Source organism: Urocampus carinirostris, chromosome 14 (assembly GCF_059441175.1).
Source record: "Urocampus carinirostris isolate Australia breed hairy pipefish chromosome 14, RoL_Ucar_1.0, whole genome shotgun sequence".
Taxonomy (NCBI): Eukaryota; Metazoa; Chordata; class Actinopteri; order Syngnathiformes; family Syngnathidae; genus Urocampus; species Urocampus carinirostris.
The window spans coordinates 28,213,259-28,229,608 of record NC_142362.1 but is presented as its reverse complement, the minus strand read 5'-3'; the positions used below and the strand labels follow the sequence as shown (position 1 = coordinate 28,229,608).

Here is a 16,350-nt window from a genome sequence, read left to right as displayed (position 1 = left end):
AGTTATCCACTCGTCATGCGATCTAAAGTATGTTTTTATTGTGGGATGTCCGGGCAGCATGAATGCTGCTTCGACAGGTGTGCTTCGCCAACCAATTGGTTATGTGCCACCCGATGGTTGTTGGAGATAGCCAAAATCTCCCTTCCCCTCACAAATAAAACTTAACGCTGTCTGGCGCATACGCTTTTTGTCTGCACTGTCAGACTCAGAAGGCAGGTGCATGGCGGGGTAGAGGGTGGGGGTTTGTTTTTAGAGACAAAATCATTGTTCCCCTTCACAAAAAAAGGGAAAATCCGGGTGTAATCCGTGTTTGGTCCCTCAAATCAAGTTGATCACTCATTGGCTTGTTCAGGCCTCTATGTTTTATGTCAGGCTGTCTTTTTTAGGCCTGGGCTCACCTCTAGGAGAAAGTAGTGGAAAGAATTGTTGAATTTAAGGAAGATATGGCCTCGAGTGAGGAGGATATTTTTGAAGAGAGTGCTCAGGCACGCCTCTGGTGACTGGGGAAGGGTCAGAGGAGAAGGATTTGAGTTGTCACAGATTCAGATAGAAAGTGCGGACTTTGGCTAATGTTTACATGCTAATATGGTTATCTCTTGTTTTTTATGAGGGTTGCGTTACAAAAAATCTCAGTCTTAGGCAAAAAACACAAAGTAGAAATGTGGCTTGTTAGCGTTATGTAGCTTTGCAATAGGCTGGGCCTGCGCCAATGCGTTTGCCTCATCTCCCGACGGCGCTTCAGTTTCTTCCCAGCATTTGATCAGCATTTTGGGGCGCTCTTCGTATTTAATTCATGAATTTATTTTCAATAGAACGAGCTGCTAAAATACTAGCTATCCCGATGCTTCGCAGTTTGTTTTCGGTGAGCATACTGACTTGGCTGTTTGACGTATAGCATTCACTAGCCTATCACAGTTGCGCACATTGAAAGTCATGCCCTCCCAACACATACACTCACAGCCCTCCGTCACTTGCCTCCATGATAGCATTTGCTGTGTGTTGTCTGAGTTTTCCTGCAAGGAGATGATATTTGTAAACAGTATACCATCTTTGGAAGCAATTAATTATAATGTATCCTATTACTAGGAATAAAACAATTGTCTTGCATCTCTTCTAATGACCTCTTTGTCAAACAGGAAGTGGACTCCGTTTTCATGTTGCTCTCCGCTGTGCTACACATCGGGGATCTTCGTTTCACAGCGCTGACAGACACCGATAGCGCTTTTCCTTCTGACCTTGACCAGCTTGAAAGAGGTCAGCAACCCCCACCACCAACCTCCTCTTTTCACATACACATTGGGCACATTAAGGGAGAGGTCCAACAATTTTCATAATGCTTCAAATGCACTCGTTTACCATGGAGGACGGATACTGCCTTATGTAGAAAGAAATGCATTCATAAAGCAATACCGACAGATATATGCCATGTACAATAAACGAATCAAACACATACATAAATCATGTTAAATTGCCCTAACGGCAACTGTTTTTCTTTAATAGATATAAAAATATAATGCGAGTTTAAAACAGAGGTAGGTCCACTAACCATCTTTCTATATACATTTTTTTATGTTAATTTAAGCCTTAAATTGAAACATGTAGCGAAATGCTTATAGTTCTGTCACCTTAAGGTAAACAAAGTCTAAGAAAATGCCCGACATGACTGTTGCATGTCTAATCTATCTCCATCCATGTTGAGGGATTAACAATGCAATGCGGTAAGTTTCTAAAAAAAAAGTGTGTGATGTATAAAAAACTGCTGTATATCTTGTAATAGTTGAGAGGGATTTAAAATGCATGCACGGTATTTTCGTGGAACTTTGTGTCAATGCAATATAATGTACTGTTGCGGTTTTCACCATCCAGAGATGCAAAATAAAGCTTTAATAACGCTTTACCTGTAGTCACAATCCTTCTCTGGTGGTTTAGCTTGGTGTCAAATTGATGACACTACATGCATAATACCTAAATATATGACGTGGATGCAATGTATTGATTTATTGATGCATTTTGTCATTCATTCGTCATTTCTCGATTTGGGTATTTGTGTTGTCTTGTATTTTGTTAGAATAGAATAGAATAGAATAGAATATACCTTTATTGTCATTGTTACAACATGGGATATATTGTGACAACGAAATTGGACGTGGCACTCCAGTTCCACATTTTACAGTGAAGATATAAGGAAAACAAAGAGATAAAGGAACAAAGATGTTTGTACTGTCCTTGTTGTATAGGCTTTGTTTTCCTCCGGAGGGGGGTGTATGAGGGGGTGAGGGACAGACAGAGATGGGCGAATCCAACTAGATGTTTAATCTTACTGTTCACACGGTCCAGTGTTTGTTTCCCTAATTGCTCAGTCCAGGTATTGAATGGATTTGGGAAGTACAGTCCTTAAACATGCCCGATTAAAGTCGCCGGCAACGATAAAAGCTCCGTTGGGGTGTGCAAGCTGCTGTTTGTGTATTTTGTCATGTATTTTCTCATTTGTCACGACAAAATGTTCAAATAAGTGGGCGGGTCAAACTGGTTGAGCTTTTCACTTATTGATTGTTGGACTGCTGAGTTGATCAGTGCACTCGTTGACCAACCAATAGGTAAAAAGTTCAGCCGGCTTGACCCGCCCCCACATTTGAATGACATTTTGGCGACAAAATACACAACAAAAACAATACTGATATAGATAAAAGGAAAATGCAAGCATAAATTGATGTAATTTATTTATTACGTCATTTATGTATGTACATGTTGTAGGTATCTATTTGTTTCTACACATTTTTTGGTTTGAACAATTTTATTGACACTATTGACAGCAAATAAACAATGTGAGGTTTGAACAATTTTTCTCGACAATCTACACATGGTAAGATAGGATAGGTTATCCGTATTTACCGCAAAGTCCTCCAACTGCTGTCTTCTAAAGTCTAGCTTGAATCCAAAATGTTGCGAGGTAACCATAGTGATGTTAAATCACGCATAAAACACACTGGCACTTGATGAAGCCCTTTTCTCCACACTCTCAGTTCAACCAGTAAATAAATGACATCACGGCCCAAGCGGGTAAGCGGCCTGACGTCAGCTGCACATGAGCTCACCGAAGGAATTCTGACCGGATTTGAGTTATCTCTTTATTCCGCTCTCTGCTGAGAAATCCCTCCATGATTCTTCATGTTACCATCGATTTAGCAGAGCCAGGCTTGTATGATGTCAACATGATGTCACGCACACTCAGCATTATCTCAAGTCACGCAGTCATCTTTACGGTTGGCAATAATCTCAGAGTGTTATGTCCATTTTATCTCAAATGAGTTGATTCGATTTGCTGGTTTGGTTCTTACAAAGTAGTATTGGGGCCATCCAAATAAGGTTTTATCTTGAAATTGCATATAATGAGACGAACAATATGATGGTTGTAGCAAACAATGACATTCAACACATTTTTAGTCAAGTCAAGCCATGTTTTTTGTATAGCCCTTAATCACAAGGAGTCTCTAAGGGCTGCACAGACCAAATTATTGCAAACCACAGACTATTAGTACATCATCCCCTGATCTAAAACCTACATGAGGGCTAGGAAAAACTCAAAAAACTCAACATGAGGAAAATGAAGAAACCTTGAGAAGTGACTGCACATAAAGCCATCCCTCTTCCAGGATGACCACGCTGCAATGGATGTTGCAATGAAAAATAATACACAGATTTTAGAATTGAGTGAATATTTAAGGGACATTGTGTATGATCCAGGGCCCCCAAGTTGTAAAAAAAACACTTTATTCATTAGATAAAAACAATACCGATTTGAATCTTCAAAAATAATATGAAATATTCTACAAAAGTGCCTTCTTTGTTAAAAAAAATGTAGGTTGAGAAATTATCTAACAAGCTCACATAGAGGGAGCTGGCATGATTGTCGGCCATCTTGCTTGAACATTACCCACAAAAACACAAAAACCATTGTGAAAGGCTAGGTCATGGAGAAACCTAACGCCAAAAGCTGTGTGTAAAATTGCATTTCCATTAAAAATGTCTTTAAATCCTAACATTATATTTTCCCTTCATATTTTATGTAATTATAGAACATTCATGAAAGTCTCAAGGTGAATTGTACCAATTAAACATAAGTAATATGAATATAGATACGAAGACATACAAAATGGCAGCACGGTTAGCGCGTGTGCGGGACAGTTCTAAGGTCTTGGGAACCTCCTGTGTGGGTCCAAATCCAGCTACCGGACTTACTGTGCGGAGTTTGTATGTTCTTCCCGTGCTTGCGTGGGTTTCCTCTGGGCACTCCGGTTTCCTCCCACATTTCAAAGACATGCATTTCAGGTGGATTGGTCGTCCCAAATTGTCCCTAGGTGTGATCGAGCGAGTTGTCTGTCCCTGTGTGCCTTGCAATTGGCTGGCAACCAGTTCAGGATGTCCCCTGCCCACTGCCCGATGATTGCTGGGATGGGCTCCAGCACCCCCGCGACCCTACTGGGGATAAGCGGTGCAGCTAATGAGATGAGATAAGACATACAAAATGGAAAGTCCTTTGTGATACAAAGAGCCTTTGAGACTTTATGTCAAGAAAGCAAATGTCATTGCCACAAAGTTTATTTTTCAACAGAATTACGAAAGTCCCGAGTCATGCAATACGTATTGTAAAATGCGATACTTAAAATTTGGGAAAAAACTAGTTTTTATCAGTATTGTCACAAACTGCTCCGCATCAATGCAGAGGTCCAGCTCATTTCTGAACGGTGGGATGACGCTTTACACTGAAAAATAATTTCGAGCAGATGATGAAAGTGCTGTATCTGAGTTGGACCGGGAGGCTTCTCCTGATAATGGTAAACATGGAAACCAAGGCTATCTGTTTCATGTGAGGGAGCAAACCCTTACCCAAAACAATTAGCCTGGAGAAGGGGTGGGCGCCGCGAGGCTATACTTGCCCAAGGCACACCACAAGAAGTGGTGACTTAACGGCTGTGGCAGCTAAGGAATCTGTGAAGTTTATATTCAGTATTAGTATTTGTATCCATTACCAGTACCAAATATTGGGCACAGATGACTTTTCTAAAACTTAAATTATTTTTATGAACCAACATTACTTTTTTGTGTGTTTTGCATCCACAGTGGCAGCGATGTTGGAGGTGTCTTGCAAAGACTTAGGCAGCGCCCTCACCTCAGATGTTCAGTACTTCAAAGGTACCATCAAATACTGTTTAATATTGACTTTTGCTTAACATGTTACAATATCCTACAACCCAAGTAGTTGCGGCCATACTGGTTGGGTGTAAAACGATATATTTACCTCATTATTATTATGACTGACATTCGAAATATGGCGATTAAATTAAGTTTGACTAAATGTTTCGGCAGCAAATGTATTCAACAGCAAATGTTCACTGATGTACAAACAAAAACAATATGTGCTAGAGAAACGCGTTTGGTGTCGGGGATAAGCTGGTAAACAAGGCGTCTTAGTGTGCCCGGGCCATCCCCCCGGGGTCATTTTGCCTTCATTCGGATCTCCGCCCTCTACTCACTGGGTATTGGTGCCCTCTTTTTGGCCTGGCCATCAAGGACAATCGGGGCTTTCTTTGGAGCTAATTTCCTCCAAGAAACGGCACAATAATTTCACTTAGGGTTTATGGCGCGCGTCCACTATCACAGAAGGGGCATTGCAAGTGAGGTTCTCGCTCTGGCCTCTACTCACCTGGTAGCGGTATAAATGAATTGTATTTATTGTCATACAATAGTACCATGAAATTTGAGGGCTTATCCTTTCAGTGCAAGAAGCAATATATCTAGTGGCGGGCCATCTTCACACTAGCCTCGGGTAGAGCCAGGTCTCCATGATTATAATTCAGCAGTTTGTTTTCCACGAGGTTTAGCTCCAGGTCATCATCATTTTATAGGTAATGGTTTCGACGTTGGTGAGAGACAGGCTTACCTTTGCTTGTGTTTGTGAGTTGTAATGTAACAGTAGCTTTTATTTCCTCTCCCAACGCTGCTTCGGTTGATTACCATACCCAATAACAATCCACGGAGCACCTGGTGGTCTCAACAATTCGTCAGTGATGTTTTATCAATGTCGGTAACTGATGTCAACAAACTCCTGTCGGTTATAATGATGCATGCGTCGATAGAATCCAAAGATAAACCTTCAGTGCTTTTTTGTATACATAAAAATGTGCCTTCTTTGTTAAATAATCATAGCTATGAGCTGCTGGGAAGTTTGTCACACCATATTGGATTAATTTTATGAAGTGCTTAGCAATAAATGGTAAAGTCACTAAAATACAACACCTTACACATTCCTCTTTTACTTGAACATCCCATTAAATTAGTGTCGACCCTTGATAACCTCAACCGAGTCTATGGAACTCAACTATTAGAGCGGCGTTCCTATTTCTGGGTATGTGCGTGATGTCAAATGAAAATGGTCAATAGTAACGTCACTGAAAACATTGCTTGGTCGATGGCAGGTGATGTCATCACGCGACGCCACACGGTGGAGATGGCCCGGCAGTACCAGGACCAACTGGCCAAAGTCATTTATGGGCGACTCTTCAGCTATCTGGTCAACTGCATCAATGAGTATCTGCAAGGACATGATGATAATGTCAGGTAAGGAAGTTGTGTATATATATATATATATATATATATATATATATATATATATATATATATATATATATATACATACACGTCCATCCATCCATTATCTGCACTGCTTATCCTTAGGAGGCTTGCGGGGGTCCTGGAGCCCATCCCAGCTATTTTCGGGTAGGGGACACCCTGAATTGGTTGCCAGCCAGTCGCGGGGCACACAGAGACAGAAAAGTCACTCGCTCATTCACACCTAGGAACAATTTGGACCGCCCTATTAACCTAACATGCATGTTTTTTGGAATGTGAGAGGAAATCGGAGTGCCCTGAGGAAACCTACGCAGGCACAGGGAGAACATGCTAACTCCACACACCAATCTTGTACTGTCCATTCTGGCTCAATGTAGATCAGCACTGGTAACAAACAACCTCAATGTAGATTACTAATATTGTTGCGATATTCTACATACTCTGCCTTGCTGTGAGTAAACAGGTGCCATGTTGTTTTTGCAAGGTTCATTGCTTAGTAAGGGAAATCCAATCATTAATATGGGAGCTGTAGGCCAAGGTTGCGAGGTGTATCATCTGTCAGTTATTGTGGTTGATGGGGGGCAGGGTGACCCATGCAAAATGTGAAAGTCCGTGAAGTAGGAAACTTTGTTTATTTATATATCGATATATTTATCTATATATTTTATTTATTATTCAAGAATAAACCTAATTAACAGGCTCAGGTAGTTGTTTAACAAATAACATGACTACTTTATAAAAAAAAATACAAATGTTATCATTAAAAATATTTTTGCTGTTTAATTAATCAAGGACCCAATCCATTTCACTTTACCTGATACTTTACCGCCAGGATGTGGCTGTTATGGATAACTGCATTTACTTTCTGGTTCTGTCCTACAGAAATCAAACATTTTTGAAAAAGCGCCAAAGACCCATATTTGGGTCCTGAGCAGGTTTAGCGGGTGGAGAGGTACAAATTTGTTGGCGATTGAAAGCATCATCCTCTTTTTAGCCAATCAGAATGCAGAACACAATACATAAAGAAAATCTGCAAAGCAATGAACCTGTATATTATCCTTATTAAGGCTGATAAGCTGGCTCAAAAAGCCTAGCAGGCCGCATTTGGCCCACGGGCCATAATTCACCACCCCTGTCCTAGAGGTTAAGCTTCCTTTTTCAGGTTCTCAGCAGCCAGCATTTTTTGGGGGGAGAGATGCTACAAAAATATATGTTTGCAACGCAGTATAATGGTTTGTTAGAGCATAAAAACAGCACACTTATTCTGTGCCTGTAATGAAAAGCCGACTTTGTGGTCACGGGACAGGGGCCCCCTAATGATCCCTTTCAGCATCGCAGGAGTGCGCGCTCACAAGCTGTTGTCATAAAATCAGCTTGTAAGATTTACTCAAGCGCAAAAGTCAAAATTGAACTGGCGCGTATCATTTATCCATTTCCTCCGGTTGTCTAACTGCGGTGACTGGACGACATGCCTGGCATTAACACTGAGGTCGAAGCCGTTGCAAAGTTGTTCCCTCACAAAATGGAGCGTGTCAGTTAAAGCCCCGCCCAGCATTTTTCAGGCGCCTGTCATTAGCGCTTCCCGGCCGGGCGCTTTCATTTCCCCAAAAAGAAGTCTAAAGCTTGGGGTCCCGCGCTAGCTATTTCTTCAAAACGTGGGGTCCCGCAACAGTCACTTCCTGTCGACGCGTGAAGGTTGAGGAGCCTACAAAGACAATGCGCACACTCGCTGCGGCGGACAGTGCCTGAAGGCCCAAATTGACTTTCAGTTCTGAGCGCACTACTGAAAAACAGTTTAGAGTTCCAGTTACTAGTTACTTTCAATCGGGCCTAAAGTAGAAAATCCAGCCAGAGCCAAACTAATTGGTTTCATTTGAGTAACTGAGACCGTAAAAATCCCAATTTTTCACAATTATTTTTTTAGGGTCGAGTTTCTCTCTCGCTGACTTTAAAATATTTATTGACTTTAATATTTTTTTTTCTTTTGCCTGGTGGAGGATCCGCACAATGGATTTAGTACCCTTCTCACATAGTGCCGACCGCAACCGGCAAATGCCTCGCTGAGCGTGCCGTTGAGTGTGCCGCCTAGTGCCAAGTGCAAGAGGGGAACTGAATCCATCGCGTGACACACACAAAAAAAGAAACAGAGAACAGTGATGAGCAAATAATGAAATAGAAAGGGCAGCAGGGAGAAAGGCCCGGCAAAAACACGAACATAATGACTGACATTTTAGGCCCCCACCCAAATTTCGGGCCAGGCTAAGCTCAGGTTTGAGATCTCACCTCTACTTCAAAGATGTCAAACTTAGGGGTCAAATCCAGACTTTCTGTTATGGGGCGAGCCGGGTGAGTAAAAGAATGTCAACTCCAAATTTTTAGCTCTGAGCTTTTAGTAATATGCTTTATCAGCCTACGTTAGTTAACCCACCTCATATATTATATTTACGGATGACAAGGGATCATTTCTAAACACAACACATTTATTTAAAAACAATAGGGAAAAACGAGTTTCGTTTTTGGCATTGAATGTGTTAACTGGTTTATTTTAACTGTTGAGTGCAGTTTTACACCTGAATCCACACTATAAAAACTCAACACTGCCCATTAGTGGCAGGAGAGAGCCTTTGTTTTGCATTTATTTTCCAAAATCAAAACCTTTGATAAAAATGACATACTTTTCTATTTGTAACATGCTCTGAAAAATATGAGGGACTGGTTTAAATTACAGGTATTTATCTTGACTGAGTTACCGTATTTTCCGCACTATAAGGCGCACCGGGTTATAGGGCGCACCCCGAAAAAATAGTTTTTGGTCCTATATTTGACATACATAAGACGCACCGGATTATAAGGCGCTACAATGGGAACGTCGACAAAACAGTCAGATAGTTCAGTCCAACTTATTACCCCCTTAACATTCCCAAAGCTTGCAAAGAAGCAAATACGTGTCGTAGACACGTGCGGATGCGGTGTCCGTACGATGTCACTCAAATGCATCGTTCCAAATATCATTCGGAAGGTTAAAGTTTTGGGATTCAAGAAATGCCAACCATTCCTTAGTTTCTATTTTCTTTTTCGCTCGCAACTTTATTGTGCATATGACAATAAATACTTGGAATTGAGTTTAATTTAAAAATAGACACTCCATTCCATCCATTATCTGCACCGCTTATCACAGAAACATCAAGTTCAGTCTGAAACAAGATACAGGGAAAATATATAGCCGGAGTAGCTCACCGAAGTTGTGTTCAATAATAATGTGCAACCATGGTCCTCTTATATCCGTGAGTGTAGTAAATCCAGGAGAGTAAAATATTTACAAATACAGAATAGTATGTTTCCTCTATGCCGTAGACAACCAGACTTGCTATTCACATTCATCTTTTTCGGCCAATTGCAGGCTTCGTTTTGCCCCGTTAGCCTATGCCAGCCTGTAAATGATAAAAAGGATCCGCCCCCTTTACCTCCGAATAACTTTAGCCAATAGTGATCGATTCAAATGATGATTGACACATTGGTTAGCCAATGAAACGCCGGTATATAAATTCCAGCATACATCGCGGACTACTCGCGTTCGGGGAAAATCTAGTCGGCGGCTGATTGGATTAGTTGCAAGACTTTGCAACTTAATATTGATCCATAAATAAGGCGCACTGTATTATAAGGCGCATGATCAGCTTTTGAAAAAAATTAAAGGCTTTTAGGTGCGCCTTATAGTGCGGAAAATACGGTACTTCATTTTAAGTAATTGTGGTACCCAGATTACTGACACCCAAATGTAGAGGATTATTTTGAAACTGTCTCGTTAAAAATTACTGTATATACTCATATTTATCCCTCCTGAACCCCCACCTCCACAACAGTTTAAAAATAGCCACAACAACAGTAGAATTACAAAATTGTACTAACACGTTACAATACTCCTTACAAAGAAAAGTACATGTGGTCCTTTGTAACGTGTTACTCCCAACACTGTTGATGTAGCGAGTAAACTGGTAGCGTAGCATCAAATACTTTGAATTGCATGCATTGCAAGGAATGGTATGTACTCTCAAGAGTGGAATGGAAAATGCAGAACAACATGCTTGGGGACGCTTCCAAGGTTTAAGGGAATGTTTGTCATACCATGTGTAGACACACACTCAAGCAAATGCGTGCAACCGTGGTTTTTGTTGTACTGTATTACCTTACACAATCAGTATTTGGTGGAATGTTATTGGCTTGTTTACAAACAGGGTAAAAGAATGCAGTACTTGTACAACTCGTAACTGTGCCTGGGGTGCACAACGTTTTCTGAAAGTATGTCTGATATGCTTATCTATTTTTGTCTATCTTCCAGTGACCCTGCCTTAGAAATTGCAATCCTGGACGTCTTTGGTTTTGAAGAATTTCAGAAGAATGGATATGAGCAGGTCAGGAAAAAAGCAACTCATTTTCTTACACAACTTTTGAAAATATCGATAATTTTCAGTAAGTCTAGCTATCAATTCAATTATGATCTCATTATTATTATTTTCAAATTAATCTAGTATTGTTACGTTTTGAATGGTAGACGATGGACCTACGTGGGGGAGGCAGGAACTGCAGGCAGAGGTGCTCAAAACAAGGGATTGCATTTAAAAACAAAAGAAGGTACCAAGTAACAAAAAAAAACATTTCTTCACAAAAACAAGGAACAGCCCAAACAAGAAACAAAGACGTAACTGGAACTGGAAAATACACCCAGCAAAGTTGAAGAAACCAGAAACAAAACAAATCTGACATGAAAGTGAAAATGACAACCAGGATGACGATGGCAGAAGAACTAAAAAATTGCAATGACCCAACAAACATGTGCAGATCAAAATGTCCGTTTTAAAGTTTGCAAGATAATTGGGCACAGGTGTGTAGCAATGATTGGGGCCCTGTGGTCAAAAGAGGTGTTTCAGACCCTTGACAATATTTGATTTTTTTAAATATTTTGTTTGATTTTATTATTAGTATATTGCTTTGACATTTTTAACATAATTTCTCGTATATTATTATTGTTTGATCATATAATCATTTACTATATAAATTGGGGTATGTATTATGATTTTCTTATTTATTTTTATTAAATTGATATATTTTTTTTTTATTATGTTTTATATACCGGTATATATATATATATATATGTATATGTATGCCTCCCTGCTTGGTTTTCGGCTTTAGGGGTTGGAATTTGGGGGTTCGGTCACCTAATGACTCCCAACGACAGATGTGGCGACACATGCGTTGGGTAGAACTGTCATCCATCACTTACAGTACACAGTCTCGTGTGTGTGTATGGGAGCCGGCCCCTGGAAAAACATGAATAAGAAAGTTATATATCAAATGACACTGCACTGCATTATATCACACATAATTTTTAACGTAACTGTCGTTCGACACGTTAGTCAAATCAAGCGTCCCATAAAATATGAACTTGCTGACACGATTGGGCGTCATCTGTGGAATGCAGTTTAATCATTTGCGAAGAAGCATGACAATCATCATCTGCCTTGGGGACGTTTCTAGTCTCTAATTGAAACGAATCATGTGAAGTTCGCGGTTGACTTGGCTTAACTTTCACTCGTCCTTAAGTGAACCGGCAACATCAATTGCCTCAGTTAATGTGTGTTGGTGTGTGTGCCTCTGTGGTTGTGCGTTTGTGCACAAGTTTTCGAGTGTGTGCCCGAATCACACACCCAAAGCCATTTGTAAAAGTTTATGATCAAGATAAGGCAAAGGCTAGGATCACACTGCTGAGCTTAATTCTCATGTTTGCAGAAGTACTCATGGATGTTAAAGGCAAAGCGTTGTCCCCCCCAAATATTAATTAAATTTAAAACCTTGCTTTCCCCCCATTGACTGCTCTCCGTGTGGCGTGATATGAATGTAAGTATTGTTAACTAACACTAGAGGATACTATCGCTTTATCAATGAGCTCAACTGTGCCTCACCCGTCTTCATGTAAATATAAAATTTAAACTTTATCAACTGAATATGTTCATTAAGTGTTAAAGTAAGTTCTTGTTTAACTTCACAAAGTTTGGATTTTCTTTTTCAAAATTGCTGATTATGAAAATAATTAGTATGTACAGTACTTTGAGAAAAGTATCGACCTCCCAATATTTTTTTTGACATGTTACAACATTTTAGGCCTCAAAGTTACAGATAAAAAACTCAAACTCAAAATTGTGAAAATAAACTAAATGCCTCCAACATTTTCTATTGGGTTAACAAATGATGATTAGACGTGATAAAAAACAAACAAAAAAAAAAAAACGCCCTCCTTTGTGTTAAAACATTTTACTACCACATTTTGCTGCAATCACGGCCACACGTCTTTTTGGAAATGATTCTTTAAGTTTTGCGCATCTTATAACAGAAATATCCGCCCATTCCTCTTTGCATAGAGCTCAAGATTGTTAAAGTTTCATGATGATCGTTTTTCCAGATCTTTCCACAAATGCACTATTAAATTGGGACTTTGGCTTGGCCATTTTAACACCTTTGTATGGCTAGTTTTAAACCCTTCCATCGGATATGTTGCTTTATGTTTATGGTCGCTGCCCTGTTAAAAGGTGAACCTGTGCCCATTAACAGGTCTCTTGCAGACTCCAACAGATTTTCTGCTTAAATCATTTTGTATTTGGCTCTATCCATCCACCCATCAACTTTAAAGATGCTCACAGTCCCCGCTGAAAAAAAGCAACCAGAGCGTGATGCTGCCACCACCATGTTTGACAGTGGGGACGGTGTTTTTAGGGTGATGTGCAGTGTTATTGTTAAACCAAATGCAACACTTTTCATTAAGCCCAAAAAAATCAATTTTGACCGGAACACATTCTTCCACGTGTTATTTGTGACTCCCATATGACTTATTGCAAACACCAAACATGCCTCATTACGGTATTCTTTCAGAAAGGTCTTCTGGCCACTCTTCCATAAAGGGCAGATTTATGTAGATTATGACCATATGTAAACGTACGCTCAGTAATCTGGATATGCCGGATAGGTAAAATAATTTCTTGCCTCACTCCACAGCTGCAGAGACTCAGTTCTAAAATTTTAACATGTAACTTTTAACCATATTGTTCGGTCGCGGCTTTTTATTTAGGCACAGTACAAAAAAATCATCAATATCAACCACCAATTAATTAATCAATAAAATATGTGTCTCTCTCTGGTTGTTCAATTGACAGATTAGAACAAAGTGGTTTGTCAGGACCCAAAAGTAGGTTGCGGACCTGTTTTCAATAGGTCCCGGGCCTTTACTGTGGCAACATAATGTTAATAAGAAGAAGAAAAAAAATTGAGGGTCAATTACACTCTTTATCAGCAGATGGCGATAATGCCCTGCTTGATCTCTTGTAACTCGTCAGTCAATCAGCACCTTTGAGAGAGACCACATCTCCTTTTATTGTGACTTTGTTGGTTTAATTTCTTTTTTTTTCTGCCCAAAATAATGGGTCCCAAGAAAATTAGTCATAAGGGGAAGGAAAATTGGAAAAACAGTGACGACAACGAAGAGGTCGAATAAGGAAATATATTGTGAAATACAAAAGTGGTGTACAAGTCTGCCATCAAAGCACTGCTTGAAGGTCTAGTAAATGGTTTAAACATGTTATAATTTTAGCTTTTTACCAGTGTATTATTAAATGAAATGTATTTGTAAAGTAGTTTAAGCCTATTAATTGCCAATCAACGTGCTGTATAAAAATATTTAGCGTACAACAAGAAAAAATATTTATCCCTCCCGTTTCTGGTAAGGGGATGCTTGTATGCAATGTAGGCTTATATGGAGGTATATACGATACTTGGAAATATTCTACTATCTCTGATATAAGCAATTTCATTAGATACATTTGATTTGATTTTTGGATTTTGGTTACAGCTTGTCATTAGGGTGAAATGGTGGGTCCTGAAGTCAAACCAGTTGCGAACCAGTGGATAAGAAAACTAATCTTTTTCTTGTAGACGTATAAATCCAGTCACTGTTTGTACACACACGCACTAACCGCCATTGGCTCTGTCACATCGTGATCCGGGTCATTAATGCTTGTTAATTAAAGATGTGTGCGTGCGTTGTACCTGCTCAGCACTTTGCTAATGAGCTAACTCAATCAAGCCCATGCTGGGATTCTATCCCAGAATAGAACAGGTAAACATGAAGGAAAACAGAAGCGCTCACCTGTGTCCCTGAGTGCACTCTTGCCATAAATGCACAGTTGTTATCCGTAGGGCTGTGTTTGTTGTTGACATCCGTTTCTGCTCCGTTGAGTCATATGATTTGCCATCATCGGCGTGGACGGGATGTACAGTAGACAAGCGTTCTGTTTGTTTTCAAGCAGCTGTCACTTTGTGGATGTGAGCTCGGTGAGATAAAAATTGCTGGAATTTGGAAGTTGATCAAATGATTATTCTCAGGTCAACAACAAATATGTTGTCCATGAATATATATATATATATATATATATATATATATATATATATATATATATATATATATATATATATATATATATATATATATATATATATACATACACATATTTTTTTTTTCTAGGTCAAGTTTAATATGTGCATTTGTGAAACATTTTAGCTGTAGCCCTGAAGTGTGAATAATGGCGATGCATCCAATATAGGTTTTTTACCTTTATCAATGTATACTGTAATCAATGTTTCATCAGGTCATCAGTATATATTGAAAGACCTTTTTTTTTAAAAAATTAAAATTTTACTTAGTGTTAGAGAAGTTTCAACAACACCTGAGAAATCTGTAACACATATCTATGGATATTAAGAAGGCGTTTGACAGAGTATTGCAAGCCGCTTTATACCTCCATGCGGAAGTACAACATGGGTCAGAATCTAGTTCAGACCATTGAACAGCTGTATGCCAATGCCAACGGTGCAGTTCCGATCAATGGTACCATTACGGCGTGGTTTCAGAGACGAGGCTGAAATCTCTCCAACTTCATTCAACATTCTTCTGTAGAGGATCATGACCGCCCTGGACAGACATGAAGGTACAGTCTGCATTGGGGGACACAACGTCACGACCCTACGTTTTCCTGATGACATTGCTAGACTGGCAGGAGAAGAAGAGGATCTTGGAGATTTGGTCATTCTCCTGGACAAAGCATGAGTCTCTTATGGAATTAGCACAGAAAAGACAAAGGTAAACACCAACAAGTATCAAGATATCACCACAAACATCACCAACCACAGAGGCTTCAACCTGTCACCAAATTTAAATAACCTGGACCTCCCATATCAGAAGAGGGGTTGTTACCAGAGATGGTGGCCAGGATACCTCAAACCACAGCCACATTTGACTTAAACCCATCTGGAAGGTCAAGAACAGAGCAGTGAAATAAATCCAGACTTGTGCAAGCCCTGGTTATTTCTGTCTTCCTCAACGCTTGCGAGTCATTCACTCTGACAGCAAAGTTAGAAAGAAAATTCCAGGCCATGGAGATGTAATGCTTCAGGAAACTTTTAACAATCAGCCACATAGCCCTTGTCAAACGAAACAGAGTGCAGCACAATCAAATGGGAACATTGGACCCTACGGAGAAGTGTTGTGAACTGCGCACTGATGAAAACTGCAGTGGTATGGTCACGTCACAAGATCATTAGGACTGTCCAAGATCATTCTCCAGGGCACAGTCAAAGAGGAAGGGGAGAAAAAGTAAGACACAAAGGTAACTGGGC

At 39.8% G+C, this 16,350-nt stretch overlaps 1 protein-coding gene and 1 long non-coding RNA gene across 5 annotated transcripts in view; one reads left to right on the top strand and one right to left on the bottom strand.

Annotated features, from left to right (window-relative positions):
- myo16 (myosin XVI) overlaps nucleotides 1-16,350 on the top strand; it is a 208,090-nt gene that overhangs the window by 112,109 nt on the left and 79,631 nt on the right. For all 4 annotated transcript variants that reach the window (XR_015852658.1, XM_088352519.1, XM_088352518.1 and 1 more), the window contains exons 18-21: nucleotides 1,137-1,254; nucleotides 5,122-5,193; nucleotides 6,477-6,618; nucleotides 10,970-11,042. Coding sequence is in view for 3 of the 4 variants with exons in the window: in XM_088352519.1 (XP_088208645.1) it covers nucleotides 1,137-1,254; nucleotides 5,122-5,193; nucleotides 6,477-6,618; nucleotides 10,970-11,042 (405 nt within the window). In the remaining variant the exon portion in view is untranslated. The remainder of the gene's footprint in view (nucleotides 1-1,136; nucleotides 1,255-5,121; nucleotides 5,194-6,476; nucleotides 6,619-10,969; nucleotides 11,043-16,350) is intronic.
- LOC148353110 (uncharacterized) lies at nucleotides 6,299-6,758 on the bottom strand. The gene is made up of 2 exons (XR_015852659.1): nucleotides 6,698-6,758; nucleotides 6,299-6,592 (listed from the first exon to the last, which is right to left on the bottom strand). It is a non-coding gene; the product is annotated as an uncharacterized LOC148353110 (long non-coding RNA).